General features: G+C 43.4%; 6 protein-coding genes across 6 annotated transcripts; 4 read left to right on the forward strand and 2 right to left on the reverse strand.

Annotated features, from left to right (window-relative positions):
• Positions 1-217: 217 nt before the first annotated feature.
• Positions 218-1,135, reverse strand: EAF02_008489 (uncharacterized protein; the record flags this gene model as incomplete). The annotated part of the gene is made up of 1 exon (XM_038904537.1): positions 218-1,135. The coding sequence occupies one exon, from the start codon at positions 1,133-1,135 to the stop codon at positions 218-220; it is 918 nt and encodes a 305-aa protein (XP_038755594.1).
• Positions 1,136-2,311: 1,176 nt separating this feature from the next.
• Positions 2,312-3,108, forward strand: EAF02_008490 (uncharacterized protein; the record flags this gene model as incomplete). Its single annotated transcript, XM_038904538.1, has 2 exons — positions 2,312-2,818; positions 2,887-3,108. The coding sequence occupies 2 exons, from the start codon at positions 2,312-2,314 to the stop codon at positions 3,106-3,108; spliced, it is 729 nt and encodes a 242-aa protein (XP_038755595.1).
• Positions 3,109-3,456: 348 nt separating this feature from the next.
• Positions 3,457-8,623, reverse strand: EAF02_008491 (uncharacterized protein; the record flags this gene model as incomplete). Its single annotated transcript, XM_038904539.1, has 10 exons — positions 3,457-3,980; positions 4,038-4,216; positions 4,271-4,900; positions 4,950-5,008; positions 5,122-5,507; positions 5,567-6,092; positions 6,192-7,179; positions 7,251-7,575; positions 7,634-8,273; positions 8,324-8,623. The coding sequence occupies 10 exons, from the start codon at positions 8,621-8,623 to the stop codon at positions 3,457-3,459; spliced, it is 4,557 nt and encodes a 1,518-aa protein (XP_038755596.1).
• A 1,311-nt stretch (positions 8,624-9,934) lies between these two features.
• Positions 9,935-11,264, forward strand: EAF02_008492 (uncharacterized protein; the record flags this gene model as incomplete). Its single annotated transcript, XM_038904540.1, has 3 exons — positions 9,935-10,143; positions 10,214-10,641; positions 10,693-11,264. 3 exons carry the CDS (start codon positions 9,935-9,937, stop codon positions 11,262-11,264), a joined length of 1,209 nt encoding a protein of 402 aa, XP_038755597.1.
• Positions 11,265-12,567: 1,303 nt separating this feature from the next.
• On the forward strand, positions 12,568-13,260 carry EAF02_008493 (uncharacterized protein; the record flags this gene model as incomplete). The annotated part of the gene is made up of 1 exon (XM_038904541.1): positions 12,568-13,260. The coding sequence occupies one exon, from the start codon at positions 12,568-12,570 to the stop codon at positions 13,258-13,260; it is 693 nt and encodes a 230-aa protein (XP_038755598.1).
• Positions 13,261-13,891: 631 nt separating this feature from the next.
• EAF02_008494 (uncharacterized protein) lies at positions 13,892-14,928 on the forward strand (the record flags this gene model as incomplete). The annotated part of the gene is made up of 2 exons (XM_038904542.1): positions 13,892-14,365; positions 14,416-14,928. 2 exons carry the CDS (start codon positions 13,892-13,894, stop codon positions 14,926-14,928), a joined length of 987 nt encoding a protein of 328 aa, XP_038755599.1.
• Positions 14,929-15,481: the final 553 nt, after the last annotated feature.

The following is a 15,481-nucleotide window of genomic DNA, read 5'->3' on the forward strand; positions in this document are numbered from 1 at the left end:
ACAATGGCCGTTCGGGCTTCAGAGTTGGACCATTTTTCACAGTTGGTAAATAGCAAGTCAGAATACTGCGCAAATGCATGGCTCTATATCACGTAAACTCTGTAAAGTCTGCTGGTAGCCTATAAGGTAGGCTCAGATTCTGTCTTATATACTATTTTTCTTATATTCCTTTACATAAATCTGGAAATTCTTGCGCCAAGCAAAAACCGCGAACATCTCAATCCACATGGCTTCTATAGGGATCATTGCTCAAAGTAGCAATACCGTCAGTATCTAATTTTACACAACGTCCAATTGCCCTGAATGCTCTCAAAGGCGTCAGACCACTTGTCACTCTATCAGAAACCAAGCCATTACAGTGCGCGATATGACCCCCTTGAACCGCATCCTGCAAGATCCAAACATTTTTCTCGTTGTCGAGAACCCTCGAAATCGCATCGGTAGTTAAAGCCCAATTGTATAAGCAATGCGCAATGTGCCATTCATGGGTCGTCCAAATAAATGGATATTTACTAAGCTCGTTTGTATCTTGCGGGACAGGCTCGGTCCGGTTGGACCAGCGGTACCAGGGGAAGATTCCGGCTCCGTCCAGAGGTAGATTGGCATGTTTGTCGACGAAAGAGCTCATAATTTCACTGCCGCTACATGCGGCTGGAACATATGAGAACGCCATTACGTTAAATGTGCAGCCTGCGGCTTTTGCAGTGGTTTCACTGTCGCCGCAATCTAGGTCCGGGCGTGAGGAATAGCTGGTTTGAGTGGATGAGACGGGAGAGTGCTCATGCTTGTGTTCGTGGCCGCCTCCGTGGCTTTCGTGGGAGTGTGCTTCTGATGGTGATAGCTGCTGAGTAGATTCGCTGTTGTAACTATGCTTCAAGGCCTGAAAACGTAATGTCGAGTATGTTCCGAATGTGATTGATGCGAGAGCAATGAATATAGCGACGGCGGCCACGATGTAGATTTTTCGCTTATGACTGTGTTGCTTTTGATGAGAGGGGAAGTCATGACGCTCGAGAAACAACACTTCTTCGTCTGCTTTAGAGAAGTCATCATTATCTTCTCTCTCTGACTTGGGAAGTTTTTGGTCCTCGAGACTTTCGTAGTGTGTGGCTTCGGGACTGTATAAAGCTGACATGATGTTTGGACTTCTGTGGAAAAAGGAAAAAAACGGTTCGAAGATTGAAAAATTGAAAAATCTCACACTCAGATTTCACGAAAACAGACATAAGCATTCGTCTTTGAAATATGGCTTGTCAAGCAACCAAAGAATATGGGGAACGGCCCAATCCAGGAATTCTATAAAAGATAGAGCTTTCGGCTTGAATCAATTGTAGTACTACAGTACTTGCACAGAATCTTGATTTTCCTTCATGATTATTTCCCTCATAGATGTCATATCACATATTCTTCATTGCTTGCAACCGCATCTGCAGAGAACCCAACACAGCTTCCGCCAGCACACAAAATTTCCTTATCGTTCTTTATAATTTATGTAAATCCCGCCCCTTCATGATCACTTCCTTGCAGCAATCAGCTCATCAAAATAACACAGTAAAGATTTATATGACGTGTCGATAAGAGGGTTGATCTGGTATTATCGTCATGTTGAACTTTATTGGACTCGAATCCTCGCTTGCTCGCTACACAACATGATCTTCTTATCAGCTTTGCACAACCGGTAGTTGTTTCGATTATCTAGGTATGTTTTGATGGAAACTACACGTGGATATACGTGTGCGACATACGCTAGAGATTAGATGGTCGTTGCAGCAAGGATAATTATCGTAACGAGGGGGATCTTTAGGATTGAAAACAAGTTTCGATAGGTACTTTACGAAGATAACGATACGGTTTCCGAATCGGTGTTTTATTATTTCGTTGTGCGATTGATGATCTTTTGGAGAGTGTTTCGGGTTGTTAATGTTGGAGCCAACTAATGCTCGTTCGGATCCCGATGTACGCTCTAGTGTTAAGTATACAGTTTATGTAATACTCGGGATGTCTTGAATATCAGAGTTGGGTTCGAGTATCTGCTCCGAGCGAGTAAATCACAGCTCATATCTTTGTTATAGCATTCAAAGGCATGACCAGTAAACAGCATTTTGCGTTTCTCCAAGTATAAAAACCCTGTGGCTTTCATTTTGTTCTATATCCCTGCTTGCAGATTGAAGATCCAGGTGTGTTCCGGCCGTTATAGCATAAGGCTCAGTGTATGTATGCCCCATTGCTTTTCTTCCGTATTCAAGAAAACATAGCTCCTGACTTTTAGTTTTAAAGATTCGATCACAAAACTCACATACCCACAGCAAGCATGGAAAACAAATTCAAACCCAGCACTCGCTCACGTCTTCGCTTCATCTTATCCACCATCTTCCTCTCCACAGCAATAATATCAACATTCCTTCTCCTAGCCCACAAACAACTCCTCCCCTTCCTCGCCCCCGTCCAAAATCTCATCGTCTATCAAATCTGTCCCGAAGCCCACGACCACACCAGCGGAGCGAACTCAATCCCCCAAAGCGAATTCTACCCGAAAATCTTCACCCCCATCCCCGCGCTCGAAGCCGCGCTCGGAGACCCGGAGGATGTAGACTGGGATGAATATCTTCTCACTCCCAACGGCGGGTTCATCATAGTAGATGAAGGAGAGGGGGTTACGAAGGGGTACGGAGTAACCATGTTTCATCAATTGCATTGTTTGGGCATGATTAGAACGATGTTATTTGGGGGGCCGATGAATCATGATCATGAGGTTCAGGGGGCAGAGTGGTCGAAGAATCCGTTGCATTTTTTGCATTGTTTGGATTACATTGCGCAGGTGGGTTATTCATCTTTTTGGGTTTGTGCATGAAAGTATTATTAAACTAATTTTGTGCTGTCTATCAGGGAATTATATGCACGGCTGATGATACTCTTGAAGTTCCTAAACCTACGACAAACGCCATGGGCAAAGTGGTGGATGGGATAGATGGTATGGGCCATGAGCATCAATGCCGCAACGCGAGTGCTTTGAGAGAGAAAGTGCTTCTTAGTGAAAGTAAGCCGGTCTGGAGAGCAGCTCTTGGTCGGACTAGTGTTTTTAGTCATCGTGCTATTCCTGTAACCTGATTCTCGAACAGTAGACGATGAAGGAGCCAGATTTTGGGTCTTTGTTGTGGGGAGGTGAGGATGTGTTCGAGTAAATATTGTAAAGATGTAGGGTGGAGAGAACAGTATGTTAAATGAAATGAAAATGATTTTCGGAAAGATCTTGTTGTGCCAAGTCCAAACATAATTTTCCCGTGATATTGAGTTTTCGAAAACTCGTGAAATGTACTTGTTTCCAATAAAACATCGGAGGAATGCTTCACAACGCAAGGATAGAACCTGTTACAGTGAGGACATATAATTTTGACATTCTTGCATACATTAATTCCAATCTAGTCAACATGCACGAGAGCATCCGACCAAAATCCTCTATGAATCCTTACTCATACCAACCAATTTATCCACCTCTCCACTCTCTTTCACCATACCCCAAAACATTCCCTTCTTGTCAATTAACTCCTTTGGACTTCCCATCTCGGCTACTTGCCCATCATTCATCACTAGAATCTTATCAAAATCCCCTACTGTACTAAGTCTATGTGCAATAACCAACAGCGTGCTATCTACAAATTCTTCGCGAATGCTTTGCTGAATAAGCGCATCCGTTTGAACGTCTACAGAAGACGTCGCCTCATCGAGAATAAGAATTTTGGGGCGGCAAATAATAGCACGTGCGAGGCAGAGGAGTTGGCGTTGGCCTTGGGAAAGATTGAGACCACCTTCGGCGATGGAGCTGTTTAGGGAGAGGAAGATGTTTTGATTTTGAGATGTGTTCGATGATGGGGTTGATATACCGGAGTCAGATTCATTGATGAGGTGGACTCGGCGAAGGGCGTCGAAGAGCGCTGTGTCATCGTATTCATTATCTGCATCTAAATTGCTCCGAAGTGTGCCTAAGATTCTGTCAGTGCTTTTTCTTTTTCTTTTTCGAGAATCCGGAGAGCTCTAACCTGAAAACAACACTGGATCTTGAGGAATGATGGCTAGATTACGGCGCAAAGATTGTAGCTTTAGCTTCGAGATATCATAGCCGTCGATAACAATGCTGCCTTCTCTCGCTTCCAGAAAACGAAAGAGTGCCAAGGTTAGCGTAGATTTTCCGGATCCAGTGCGACCAACAATCCCGACCCTAATATCATGTTAGACTTGAAGTTTAGTGGAGGTACAGATTCCGGATATTCACCTCGTTTGTCGATCAATGCTGAAGTTCAATCCTTTCAAGACAGGCTCCAGATCGTGATTGTATGCAACGGCTAGGTCTTTCACTTCCAAACACCCAGCTGTTGGCCAGCTTGCGGGAGGTTCTTCGCCATCTAATGTCTCTGTAGGCATTTCTGTATATTCAATCACACGCTCCGCCGCGTTCATTCGTAATTCCAGGAAACCTGCATGAAAAAGTGACCAAAATAGGGCACTTGAAAATTCCAAAGATATAGCAAGGACAAAACCTGCAAGCCCTGCATCAGTCACAGTAGCGGCTACAATCGCCGCGATTGACATTGTGTATGCCGCCGAAGCCATGCCTCCTATCCTCCAAACGAGCCAGTTATGACATAACGTGGTATTCCAAAGTGTTGAGCTTGCATCATCGATCCTACGATATACCTTTTCAAGGTAAACATCTCTCTTTTCGAAAGCTCGTATTGTAGTTATGCCAATCAAAATTGTTCGAAATTGTTCGAATATGAGTGATCTGTTGGTCGAATCCAAGCGTCTCATTGCTCTCGCGGCTGTAATAGCTTGGAGCGCTAAATATGCGGAGAATGTAGATACAGCAACTGTTAGAAATATTACATATGGTGATAAGAACATCCTTTTTATCTCATTAGCAGAGGTGTGTTCAACGAGGGTCTACTACTTACCCTGCAATTGCTATGCCGAATAACCTGAAAACATCACCGACTCCCCATGTGAGCGTATCCTGAGGCAAAAATGTCAGAAATAGGAGCATTCCAGCGTGAAAAATTCCATTGAATAGACCAATCAATCAATCAATCAATCAAGGGGAATATCGATGGAAATAGTTATACTTACAACAATATCAAAGTCGACTGTGTTGAAGTCAGTGGTAAATCTATTCATAACCCTTCCAAATGGGACAGTGTCTATCCAACGTAGAGGAGCTCTTAGAACTTTGAATAACATTGTCTTAAAGAGCTTTTTGGAACCCCGAATGCACTGCTTGTATGCATAGATATAACCGTAAATACGGAAGATGCTCATGGCGATGCATAGGGCAAAATAGATTCCGAGATAAAAGGTTGTGCTGTGTTTTCCTGACACATCAGATGATGGCACGGTACCGTTTCTATCGAACGTCGAAGAAGTCATGAAAATTTGCGGTTGATCAAACCTTGCATGTAGATTGCGCTCGTTCTCACCATCGGTACTAGTCCAGAATCGAAGCCAATATGTTCGGCCTAAAGATGAGTGTCAGTGTTTATCCTCATAAATCATTGTGAAGAAGAAAATATCTTACCAAGATTAAGTAAGGTGGTCATGGTATAAATCAGAAGGAAAATAATTCCGATAGTCCATCCACCACAAGACTTGAGCCATTTTGAATAAACTGAAGATCCGATGTTTCCTTCCTTGCGAAATTCGTCTAAAACAAACTTGAGAGGATCTGTCTTTTTCGTCGTCGGAGAATTGCAGCCTGATGTACCTACGATGGTATCTTCCTTTAAATCGTCTTCCATAGCAATTAGAGTCTCGTCAGTATCATCCAGGCTTTCGACGGGTGCACCAAGATATTCTTCCAATTCCTGAACGCTAGAAAATTGCTTGACAATACCATCCTCAAGCTCTACGATAGACTTGACATGCGCTTTGCACAAAGATAAATGGTGTGTTGCTAATATGATAGTACGGCCAGCGCTCAGCTTGCCGACTAGAGCATTATTAAGGATGAACTGGCCAACATGAACATCAACAGCACTAAATATATCGTCTAGCAAAACAATTCCAGCACGTGAATACAAGGCTCTTGCCAAAGTTAACCGCCACTACATCACCAATAGGTTAGTTTTGTATCATAAAGTTGAGTTTGATGGCAATAGAAAACTCGAGATGCGACGAGAATAGTACGGGTATGTATTACTTACTCTTTGGCCACCACTTAAATTGATTCCACCAGTCCCAATCTCCGTTTCATGCCCGTCTGACAGGAGTTGAAGATCTTTGGTCAGAGCACAAGCTTCAATGACTTGTTCATAACGATTCAAATCTAGCGGAAGGCCAAATAGAACGTTCTCTCTGACTGTACAATTTTCTATCCAGGGGATCTGTGCAACAAAAGCAATCGAGTTCGGAACAATCCAGTTGTCTTTATTCGCGTGCTGGTCATAACAATCAAGTGGCCTTTCCGGTACCCTAATTTTACCAGAGATAAGCTCTGCTTCGCCAAGCATTGAACTCAATAACAAACTTTTTCCGGAACCAGTTTTCCCGCAGATGATTGTCAATTTGTTAACTGGGAATGAGATATTGATATCTCGAAGAATAAACCGATCACTTTCGTTATCTAAGTACTCGGTGTCGGTGGGCCAGCTTATTCTCGCATTTTCGAAAACTATCACAGGCAAATCGGAGTCTGTGGGTACGAGTGGTTCTATTGGGCTAGAAAGAATGTTCCCGAGTTCTGGCGAATTAAGAAAACTCTCAACACGTTGCAGCGATACGTTGGCAGCAATCGTCTGTGTTATTATGTTGGGGAGACATTGCATACAATGATCCAATTGCAGAAATACTCCAATGGCAGTGAACGCTTGTGCGGGTGTTAGTTGTTGGTAAATATATGAGTGGATTCCCAGTGCAATGGCGGCGGTCATGAGCGGATTTAAAATCCAACATGAAATCAACATTATTCTGGACATTAGAACATCCCAGGTTGCTGTAAGCTCAATGTCTCGCATTGCCATGATTGATCTTTCCCATCGATCCTCAAGAGCGGAGAATTTGATCTGGCGGAACCCTTGAAGAGCTTCGCCAATAATTGCAGCTTTCTTATCTCTAGTCTGCATCAGAAACCCCTGCGAGACTGTAAATTTCTTTGCGTAGCGACGTGTAATGGGAAAAGTTATGATGATGAAACTAGTAAGTTAGTCTCGGGGTTGTAAATGAAAATCATTAATAAGAGGGGATGGGGACGTAGGTAAACGCACCAGAAGCCAAGTAGAATTCCCTGCCAGCTCAATAACGTAACCAGAAACGCTACAGATATGATGATCCGGCCGGGGGCTTGAACGATTTCGAACGTTTGCCTGGCACAATCACAAATTCTTCCAGTGTCCACTCCAATCAAGTTGAGAATTTTCTGGGATGTTTTATCAGGGTCGATCTCATCAGAAGAAATGCCATTCTCGGTTTCCGCCATTGCAGGCCTGCCTTTTGCATCTTTACGCCGCATAGTTTTCTCGAATATCAAAGCTGATAGTTGAGCTCGCATTGGAACAGAAACCAGGCTCGTGCTTGTAATATCTTGCATGGCTATTGTGCAATGTTAGGTCAATGATAATAGAGATAGGTTTTGGTGATTGACACATACCTTCAACCCAAGAAGCTAAAATGGTGGCAAGCCCAAAAGCCAGTATATAGAATCCTAGCTGCTTTCCAGTTTGCCCTGACTCCATTGCGTTTAGTATTTTGAAGATTGCTAGTTGTGGGCCAATGGCAAGAAAAGCATGGATTAACCCGAGAACGATTTGTAAAATAAGTGACCATTTATACACCTTCAACAACCTCACCCACAATCGACCAGTGCTACTGTTAGCCATCCATGCACGACTGAGAGTCTTCGATCTTTTTGCGTAGTGCATTGTTGGGAGTTCTTCCATATCTAACTTGTTTTGCCGCTTCGCCTTTGTGAGCAAATACCCTATTGACGAGAATGAGAATCGACTGAGGAAAGAAACGTTGAATTCATTTAGAACCAGCCTCCCATGATAGAAAACCTGCGGTCGTCGTGGTATCGATATACTCGCGGTCCCAACAGCAAGCAGAGTAGTCATCTGGGCAATAGATAGGGCAGTAGAAATCGACCATGGGCTTCTCAGAGTTTCTTGGTCCTCACTGATGACCATACAAAGGAAAGCAAAGCAAGAAGCTGCAGTGTATGTGCCTTGTGTGTAGCTCACGAGAGTATCTTTCGTATAGCATACAGCGAACACTTGTATCGTCAACAAGATCTATCATAATTAGCATCACTGCTGTGAAATATTTTAGATCAAACACTCACCCAACCCACACTATTAGTTGCAAATTGCTCAAGGAAATAGGTAGTACTACCAAATGGAAGGGTTTTCAGAACAAACGTTAAGACACCCAAGATAATAAATATAGACAAGCATATCTTTGGGGCCTTGGAGTTGAAACTGTTTTCACTGGCGGTGGTTGTGTTTCCATCCTTATTGTCACCCCAGCTCGAAGTACCCTTTCGTCGGTATGGAGTACGCGAGATCGTTACAATCGATGGAACTGTAAAACCTCCGATAGCAGCCAGTCCAATGACTTCTGCAACGATGCTTTGAACTTGCATCCTCGCTGGATTATTTTTGAAATTTTGCGAAAAAAGTCATACAAAGACAATTGAGAAAAGGTGCTGATAAGAGAAATTTTATAGTCATTTAGAATTGATAAGGAGCTGCGCGAATTTTGAGTAGGAAATACGCGCTTCCCAGGGTAGTGGTTGGTATCTCGCATGATTGCGATAGTGAATTATCGACGACTCATGCAGTCAGATGTGTGGCAAAACAGATAAAAGGGTTGATAGATGATCGAAATGTTTGCAGGATTAACCCAACCCTAAGCCTCCCAACCCCCACCACGCTTTACTACCCGCGATCCTGCAGGCCCACTGGTAAAGACATTATGTTGGGTCTAGGCCTCATACGGTTGCCGTTCAGTAGCTCACTACCTACTTTCGACATGACACGAGAACGAATGAAGGATACTGAAGCTCAGTAAATGTAGGAAGCATATACAAGCGCGGTGCTGGGCTGCCAAATTGGCGGTGACCATGTCATGTAAGAGACGCAGTGGATGCATCAATTAGCCCCACTATAGCTGTCAATTGAAAGCTTCCGCAGGGTTGACGTAAAGATTGTGCGTGTCGCCCAACCAACTCCTTCATTGACATCCGTTGTTGCGGAGTACGATACAATCAACGTATACGGTACAAGAAATGCTATATCATCCATGGTTCATGGAGCAAATCAGTGATAAGAACGCACACCTGCGAGATGCATAATGTATGTGAGCCGTTTTGGCGGTATGCCGTCTATTTGATCGCATTTGATACATTTTCCGGATGATTCATGCGGGGTTCAATTTCTCACGCCGCCCTCAATAGGACAAGCAGATAGATAACCGTTGCTTCATGTAGATTGATTGCAATCAGGGTGGGTGGTGTATTAATAGTTTGTATCACGAATACGCGCAGGATAATAGATAGAGCTTAGCTTTTTATCGGCAAACGTTTATCCGATGTTATCTCCGCAGTATTCCCTCAATTCAATGAAAGCTTGAGGCTATCGGACGACGTAAATCGTTTATCAACAACCTCACAAGCACCAAGCGTCTTGGTATTCAGAAACCTCGATTTTTGAGGGAAGTTTTCGGTTATGGTGTGGTACATATATCGTATACCACTGCCTTCGTTCCCAATAGGATCATATATATCATCTGCCGATGTAGCACTCATGTAGGTATTGCGGATGTGACAGCGGCTGGTGCGGAGTCGAGCGGGGGGAGTGAAGTATATGCATTGCTCTTTCCACTATTGAAGGTTAGGTACCCAAACTTCTTCTGCTTCTTGAATATTTGCCTCTTCACTGTAAGATACATCAAAATGGCGACCATTCACCATAATCCCCCCTTTCGTGCCGAACATTTAGGTTCTCTTCTCCGCCCAACAGAGCTTCTCACCAAACGTGGTGCTTTCGAGAAGAATCATCTAAGCCAGGAAGAACTTACACAAATTGAGAATGATTCTATCAAGCAGGTAGTAGAGCTGCAAAAGGAGTGCGGATTTAGGGCCGTTAGTGATGGGGAATATCGGTTCGTCGTCTCGCATAATTTCATTAAACGGTCAACTGTGGCACATATGCTTACTTAAGACGGATGGCAGACGCGCTGTATTCTGGGGAACGTTTTTCGAGGAGCTCGACGGTATGACCGAAATTCGCAACCCTTCTATGGACATTTTCCGTCCATATGTTCCTGATATCGCTGGATTTATCGAGAAAGGTCACAAGCCAGGTCAATCTTGCCTCTGCACCGGCAAAATAAAGCACACTGGAAAGTCGACACTCATTGGTCAATTCGAATATTTGAAAACTCTTGTACCTGAAGAGAGATGGGGTGACATCAAACTGACAATGATTGCCCCACCGTGGTATCATCTCAGATATAAGGATGGAAAGGCTTTCCCCAAAGAAGTATATGCAAACGATGAGGAATATTTTTCAGATATCTCGAAAGCTGTCAGTGCAGAGTTGGATATCTTGTACGAAGCTGGACTCAGAAATGTGCAGTTTGATGACCCAAATTTCGCATGTAGGTATTCTGACGCGACGTAAATACAAGCAAGAGCTAACTATTTGAAAGATTTCTGTTCCGAGAAAATGTTGAAGGGTTGGGAGGAAGACAATTCTAATACCAAAACTGCTGAAGAGTTGCTTGATGCCTATATTAAGTGTTATAACGACAGCATCGAGAAACATGCCTCTAAAATGCATTTTGGTCTACACATTTGCAGGGGTAACTTCATGGGATCACGTCACTTTTCCGAAGGAGGTTATGATCGTATTGCTACTAAGCTCTTTCAGAACCTGAATGTAGCAACATACTACCTCGAATATGATACACCACGGGCCGGAGGCTTTGAGCCACTGCTCTACCTCCCATCTCACAAGAACGTTATTCTTGGAGTCATCACCTCAAAGTTTCCAGAACTCGAAGATAAAGAGAAGATGAAGGCAAGAGTCATGGAAGCTGCCGATATCGTAGCAAAAGGAGCAGGCCAAACGAGAGAAGAAGCATTAAAGAGATTGGGAGTAAGCCCTCAATGTGGGTTTGCTAGTCACGAGGAGGGTAATTCATTAGGGTGGGAAGATATGAAAAACAAGTTACTTTTGGTTAGAAGTATTGCGGATGACATCTGGCCTGGTGAAGCTTAAGCTGAATGGAATGGAGATTTGTACAATCACGTATTATTGTAGAATATAATTTCTAGTAACATTATTTCTCATGACCTTTTGACATATCGGATCTTTCCAACACTGAGTAGCACCTTGTCTGTGAGGTCCAATTATGAGAATGGTGCTAGTTAATCAGTTATCCATGTCGGAATTTGACCCCACTTTCCTCCTTGCTAACATCTTGTCCACATAACCCCTCTACACAACATCTCAATATATTTTTAGATTGGAGTGATCTTCCCAACAAATATCACAAACGGCCGGATGGTGTAGTTGGTTATCACGTGTCCTTAACACTTAACACCTGTTAAATACGGACAAGGTCCTGGGATCGTGCCCCAGTCTGGTCATCTCTTTTTGGCCTTGCTGCCAGTTTCTTTTGTACTATTCAGCGTTACCTGTACAGATTAACAGCCTTTTTTACTTCATCTTTTGCTCTGAGAGAACTTCATGAAAAAGCGTTCGCAATGTGGGTACATAATCCGCAACTGGGTGGTGTGGGTCAAATGGTGAAGATTTTTTTTACAAATTGTGCGTAAGCGAACTGATGAAGGGGTTGAAGATTATAAGTTTGAGATACTCTCGTAGGATTTTTGGGAGTCTTGTTTATCATATCGGGGTCAACAGATAATGATGTTTCTCCCATTCATTCATTTGGTCAATACCTGAGTGACAATCCGTAGAATAACATTATGGCTGCAAAGCTATTTGCTCTTCTGTAAGTCGTTAGGTAGCCTTAGACAATATGAAATAGAGTTCAGTTAAAATCATGATACTCATAGATTTCTATGACTGAATCAAGATGGATGGGCTACTGAAATTTTGGAGATCAATAAATTAACATGTTAGGAGTGTGCACTTATATTCCCAGATGCGACCCCGCATTCCCCCACTACACCGTTCAAGAGTACTATCTCCACTGTGCTGCCGCTTTAATAATATTATCAGAGAGCAACGGGGAATGGTGGAAGGAACAAACTGCTTATTAATGTATACCTAAAGCTAGGTGCCTAGCCAAGATTACCACGCGTCATCTAACAATTTTGAATATAAATAAAATTCTCTAGCCTGTCTGATTTCTCCATGTTATCAATGCGCCTTGCTCAGAATTTAATTTCCTTCAATTGAAGATTTTGTCATATTTGTCCTCATTAATTTCATGGTGCCGCCCTTGCGCCAGGTGAACGATTGTTCCATAAACGACGCATCTCGATATCAACATTATCCAGATCGCCTCCAGTCTCTTCCCTTGTGCTCTGCTAAACTATAAAAGCTATTTGCAATGGAACGCATATCGCAGCCGTCAGGTCCGTCTCCGGCACAGCTCACTACGTTCTCTCGTTTTTCGGAGCTTCCAACGGAACTCCGTCTCAAAATTTGGCATCATTGCATACCTGGTCCTCGGGATCTACACATCAAATCCAGAAATCATCGAGGCATTATAGGGCGATTTTCATTCCGGGGTTGGTTTGTTGACAGCGCTAGCTTAATCGATGGTGGTGATGATATAAGCGCTATCCCGACAATACTTCATGTCAATAGCGAGGCACGAGAGGTCGGATTGACAAGATATGAGTTAGCTTTTGGCTCTTACCGCAGAGCAGGAACAGCATACGTTGATTTTGAAAGAGACAACTTGAATCTGACTCAGGCGGGTTCCAACTGCGTATTCATGTTGGTTGGGGGTCGTTTGGAGGGTATAAATGATGTAGAAAAGGTCCGAAATCTGGAGTGCAGGGCGCAGCTACATTTCTGGGATTCGAGCGATTTTTGTTGGGAAGATGTCATGCAATTTACTGGATTAAGAAAATTGAGCTTGAGAGTATATGAAGATTTCATAGACGAGAACGAAATTCCAGGTTTGAAAATGAGACTGGAGGATTTTGCGCGTCGACATACCGAGTGGATATTACCAGATATTAGGATGTGTTTTGATAAACCTGGTGTGAAAAAATGGGTAACGTTGAAACCTTAGGTGGTTTTTTCATCACAGAAATCCACTCGGAGTAGTTTTCGATTTGACTTCTCAACAGGAGACTTGGGCCCTCAATGCTGGGGTGCAATCTGCCTTCTGTAAGGATCGATCTCGAGTGGCACCGTGGAACATTCGAACTTCATATAGCCCGAGATGATGGCGTACTCGGCATTCTTCTTTTGGGGGTAAATAACATTGTATCAGTCTAGCTTGTTCTTGATCTCATCTTTCATTTCGACAGTTGATTGCCCAAAAGGTTCGTTCTGGATTGTCGAGGAAAATTCTAATTCTTTCAACAAAGACTATTGTTTTGAATTGTAGCAGATTAAGAGTATGTAGTCGCATTCTTACAAGTTCTATCAGCTCGAGTGCTTTTGTATGGCGTATTTTCTATGCGGGAACGTCAAAGACGACGATAACTTTAACAAGGGACTTCGAACTTGGATAACCATCGAATGTGGGAAGATTCTAGAAAATCTCCTTTCTTTTCCTAGCAGCCCTTTTGGTCGATGGATACATGGATGGCTAGGTACGAGTGGTTTCAGTCAGATGTTCCTACCTGCCAATATCCTAAGACAGCATGGTTCTCCGTTATAAATCATTGCACTCTCTCCAATAATCATACTTCGCAATGCCCGCTGCACATCCTGGTTACCATTGTCTCGACCTGTATGCTTCCCATACATTTCATCGCTTCCTTAAGTCAGCCGCTAGGAGTCCCAAAGAGACCATCATGTGTAGAAACGAACACTTCGAAGATTCAAATCCTCCTCATATAAAACACGAAAACACCGGTACAATCCGCAATCGTTTGCGAACCCTCGCCATTCCCTTCGATCTAGCAGACAAAATTAGGACAGAAGATTCGGATATGTCAGATCATGGGGAAGAATCAGAGCTTGCCATAAAATGGGGCAAGGCCATGGCCAAAGTCTGCGAGGTCAACCATCGTGGGCTCTATCTGCTCCTCATGTCATTTTATCATCAAATCGACCATCAACGTCGGCTTCTCAAACCCTCCGATTATTCTATCTCTGATGTTCAGATATTACAGCCTTTTCTTCGAGGCCTCCCCGAATCCAAGACGTTAACATCTGAAGCTCTGGTATCATATCTTCAGGAAAATCATCCTGAACCAGTTTTCGATTGGTCAAGTGGATGCAGATGAATTTTGGGCAAAACTACTTTACTCCACCCGACTTTTTGAAAGTCTCTGGCTTTTCAGACGATATATGGCAATTTGCCGTCCTCAATCCACCAGCACGAATCCGAGATCGGTTTAACGCAGCTGTTATTCAAAACAACGGGCAGATGTCGGTACGATGGCACGGCACTGCAATCAATACTCTTCACTCTATCCTTCAAAACGGTTTCCAGACCGAAAAAATCTGGACTGCTGGAAAACCGGGCGTATCATGGCGATATGCTTTCAAACAGGGTGCTCGCGATGCACTCAAAGCTGTTCGTCATCCATTATATGACTATGGCATATTACTAGGTCTGGAAGTGGCCGACCCGCCAGTTCCTACAATCGTTACTCATTTACAGGCCGATGCCGACAAATTCATGGTGAGGTATGTATTCGTATTACCTCCAAACACGCCAAAGCCTAGGGCTACGGCGTCGAGACACATAGCGTTATCGATGGAGGCGGCATTCAGGGAATAGCCTAGTGAGGTGAAAGATGGAGACATGAGTAGTTAGATTCTTAGAGTCAAAGAATTACTTGACGATCCTTTCACCTCTTCATCACAGTCCACGTACTTTGGATAGTGGCAAATCTCATTATTCTGTGGATTAGCCATCAGGGCAAACATTCACATAAATCCCATCTTGCAAAAATTCTGGGCTTATCTCATGTGAATCTTTGCGGTGTCATGTCAATTCAAGGTACTTTGCATTTGAGCACATGAGCATGAAGCTTGACATTGCAACATTGGACTAATCATCGAATTGTCAAACAAAGACCTTGTGACAACCCTCGTAGAAGACGCAGACTTGTTCATAGGCAGTATATCAGACATAAATTTCTTGTCTGATAAACATTGATGATATTTTGTGGTTGTCTATGGCGGTCAGAGCACTGCCGCCAAACCTGTCGCCATCCGAAAATTCTACCTTCGATGCTTGAGCTGTGCGTACAACTGAAATCATACTGCCCCACAAGCCGTGATTCGCATCTTGATAATTAAAGTTTTAAAGCTTCCTTAATGGGACATTC

This window comes from Botrytis sinoallii (assembly GCF_014898435.1).
Source record: "Botrytis sinoallii strain Bc 23 chromosome Unknown BSIN_016, whole genome shotgun sequence".
Classification (NCBI taxonomy): domain Eukaryota; kingdom Fungi; phylum Ascomycota; class Leotiomycetes; order Helotiales; family Sclerotiniaceae; genus Botrytis; species Botrytis sinoallii.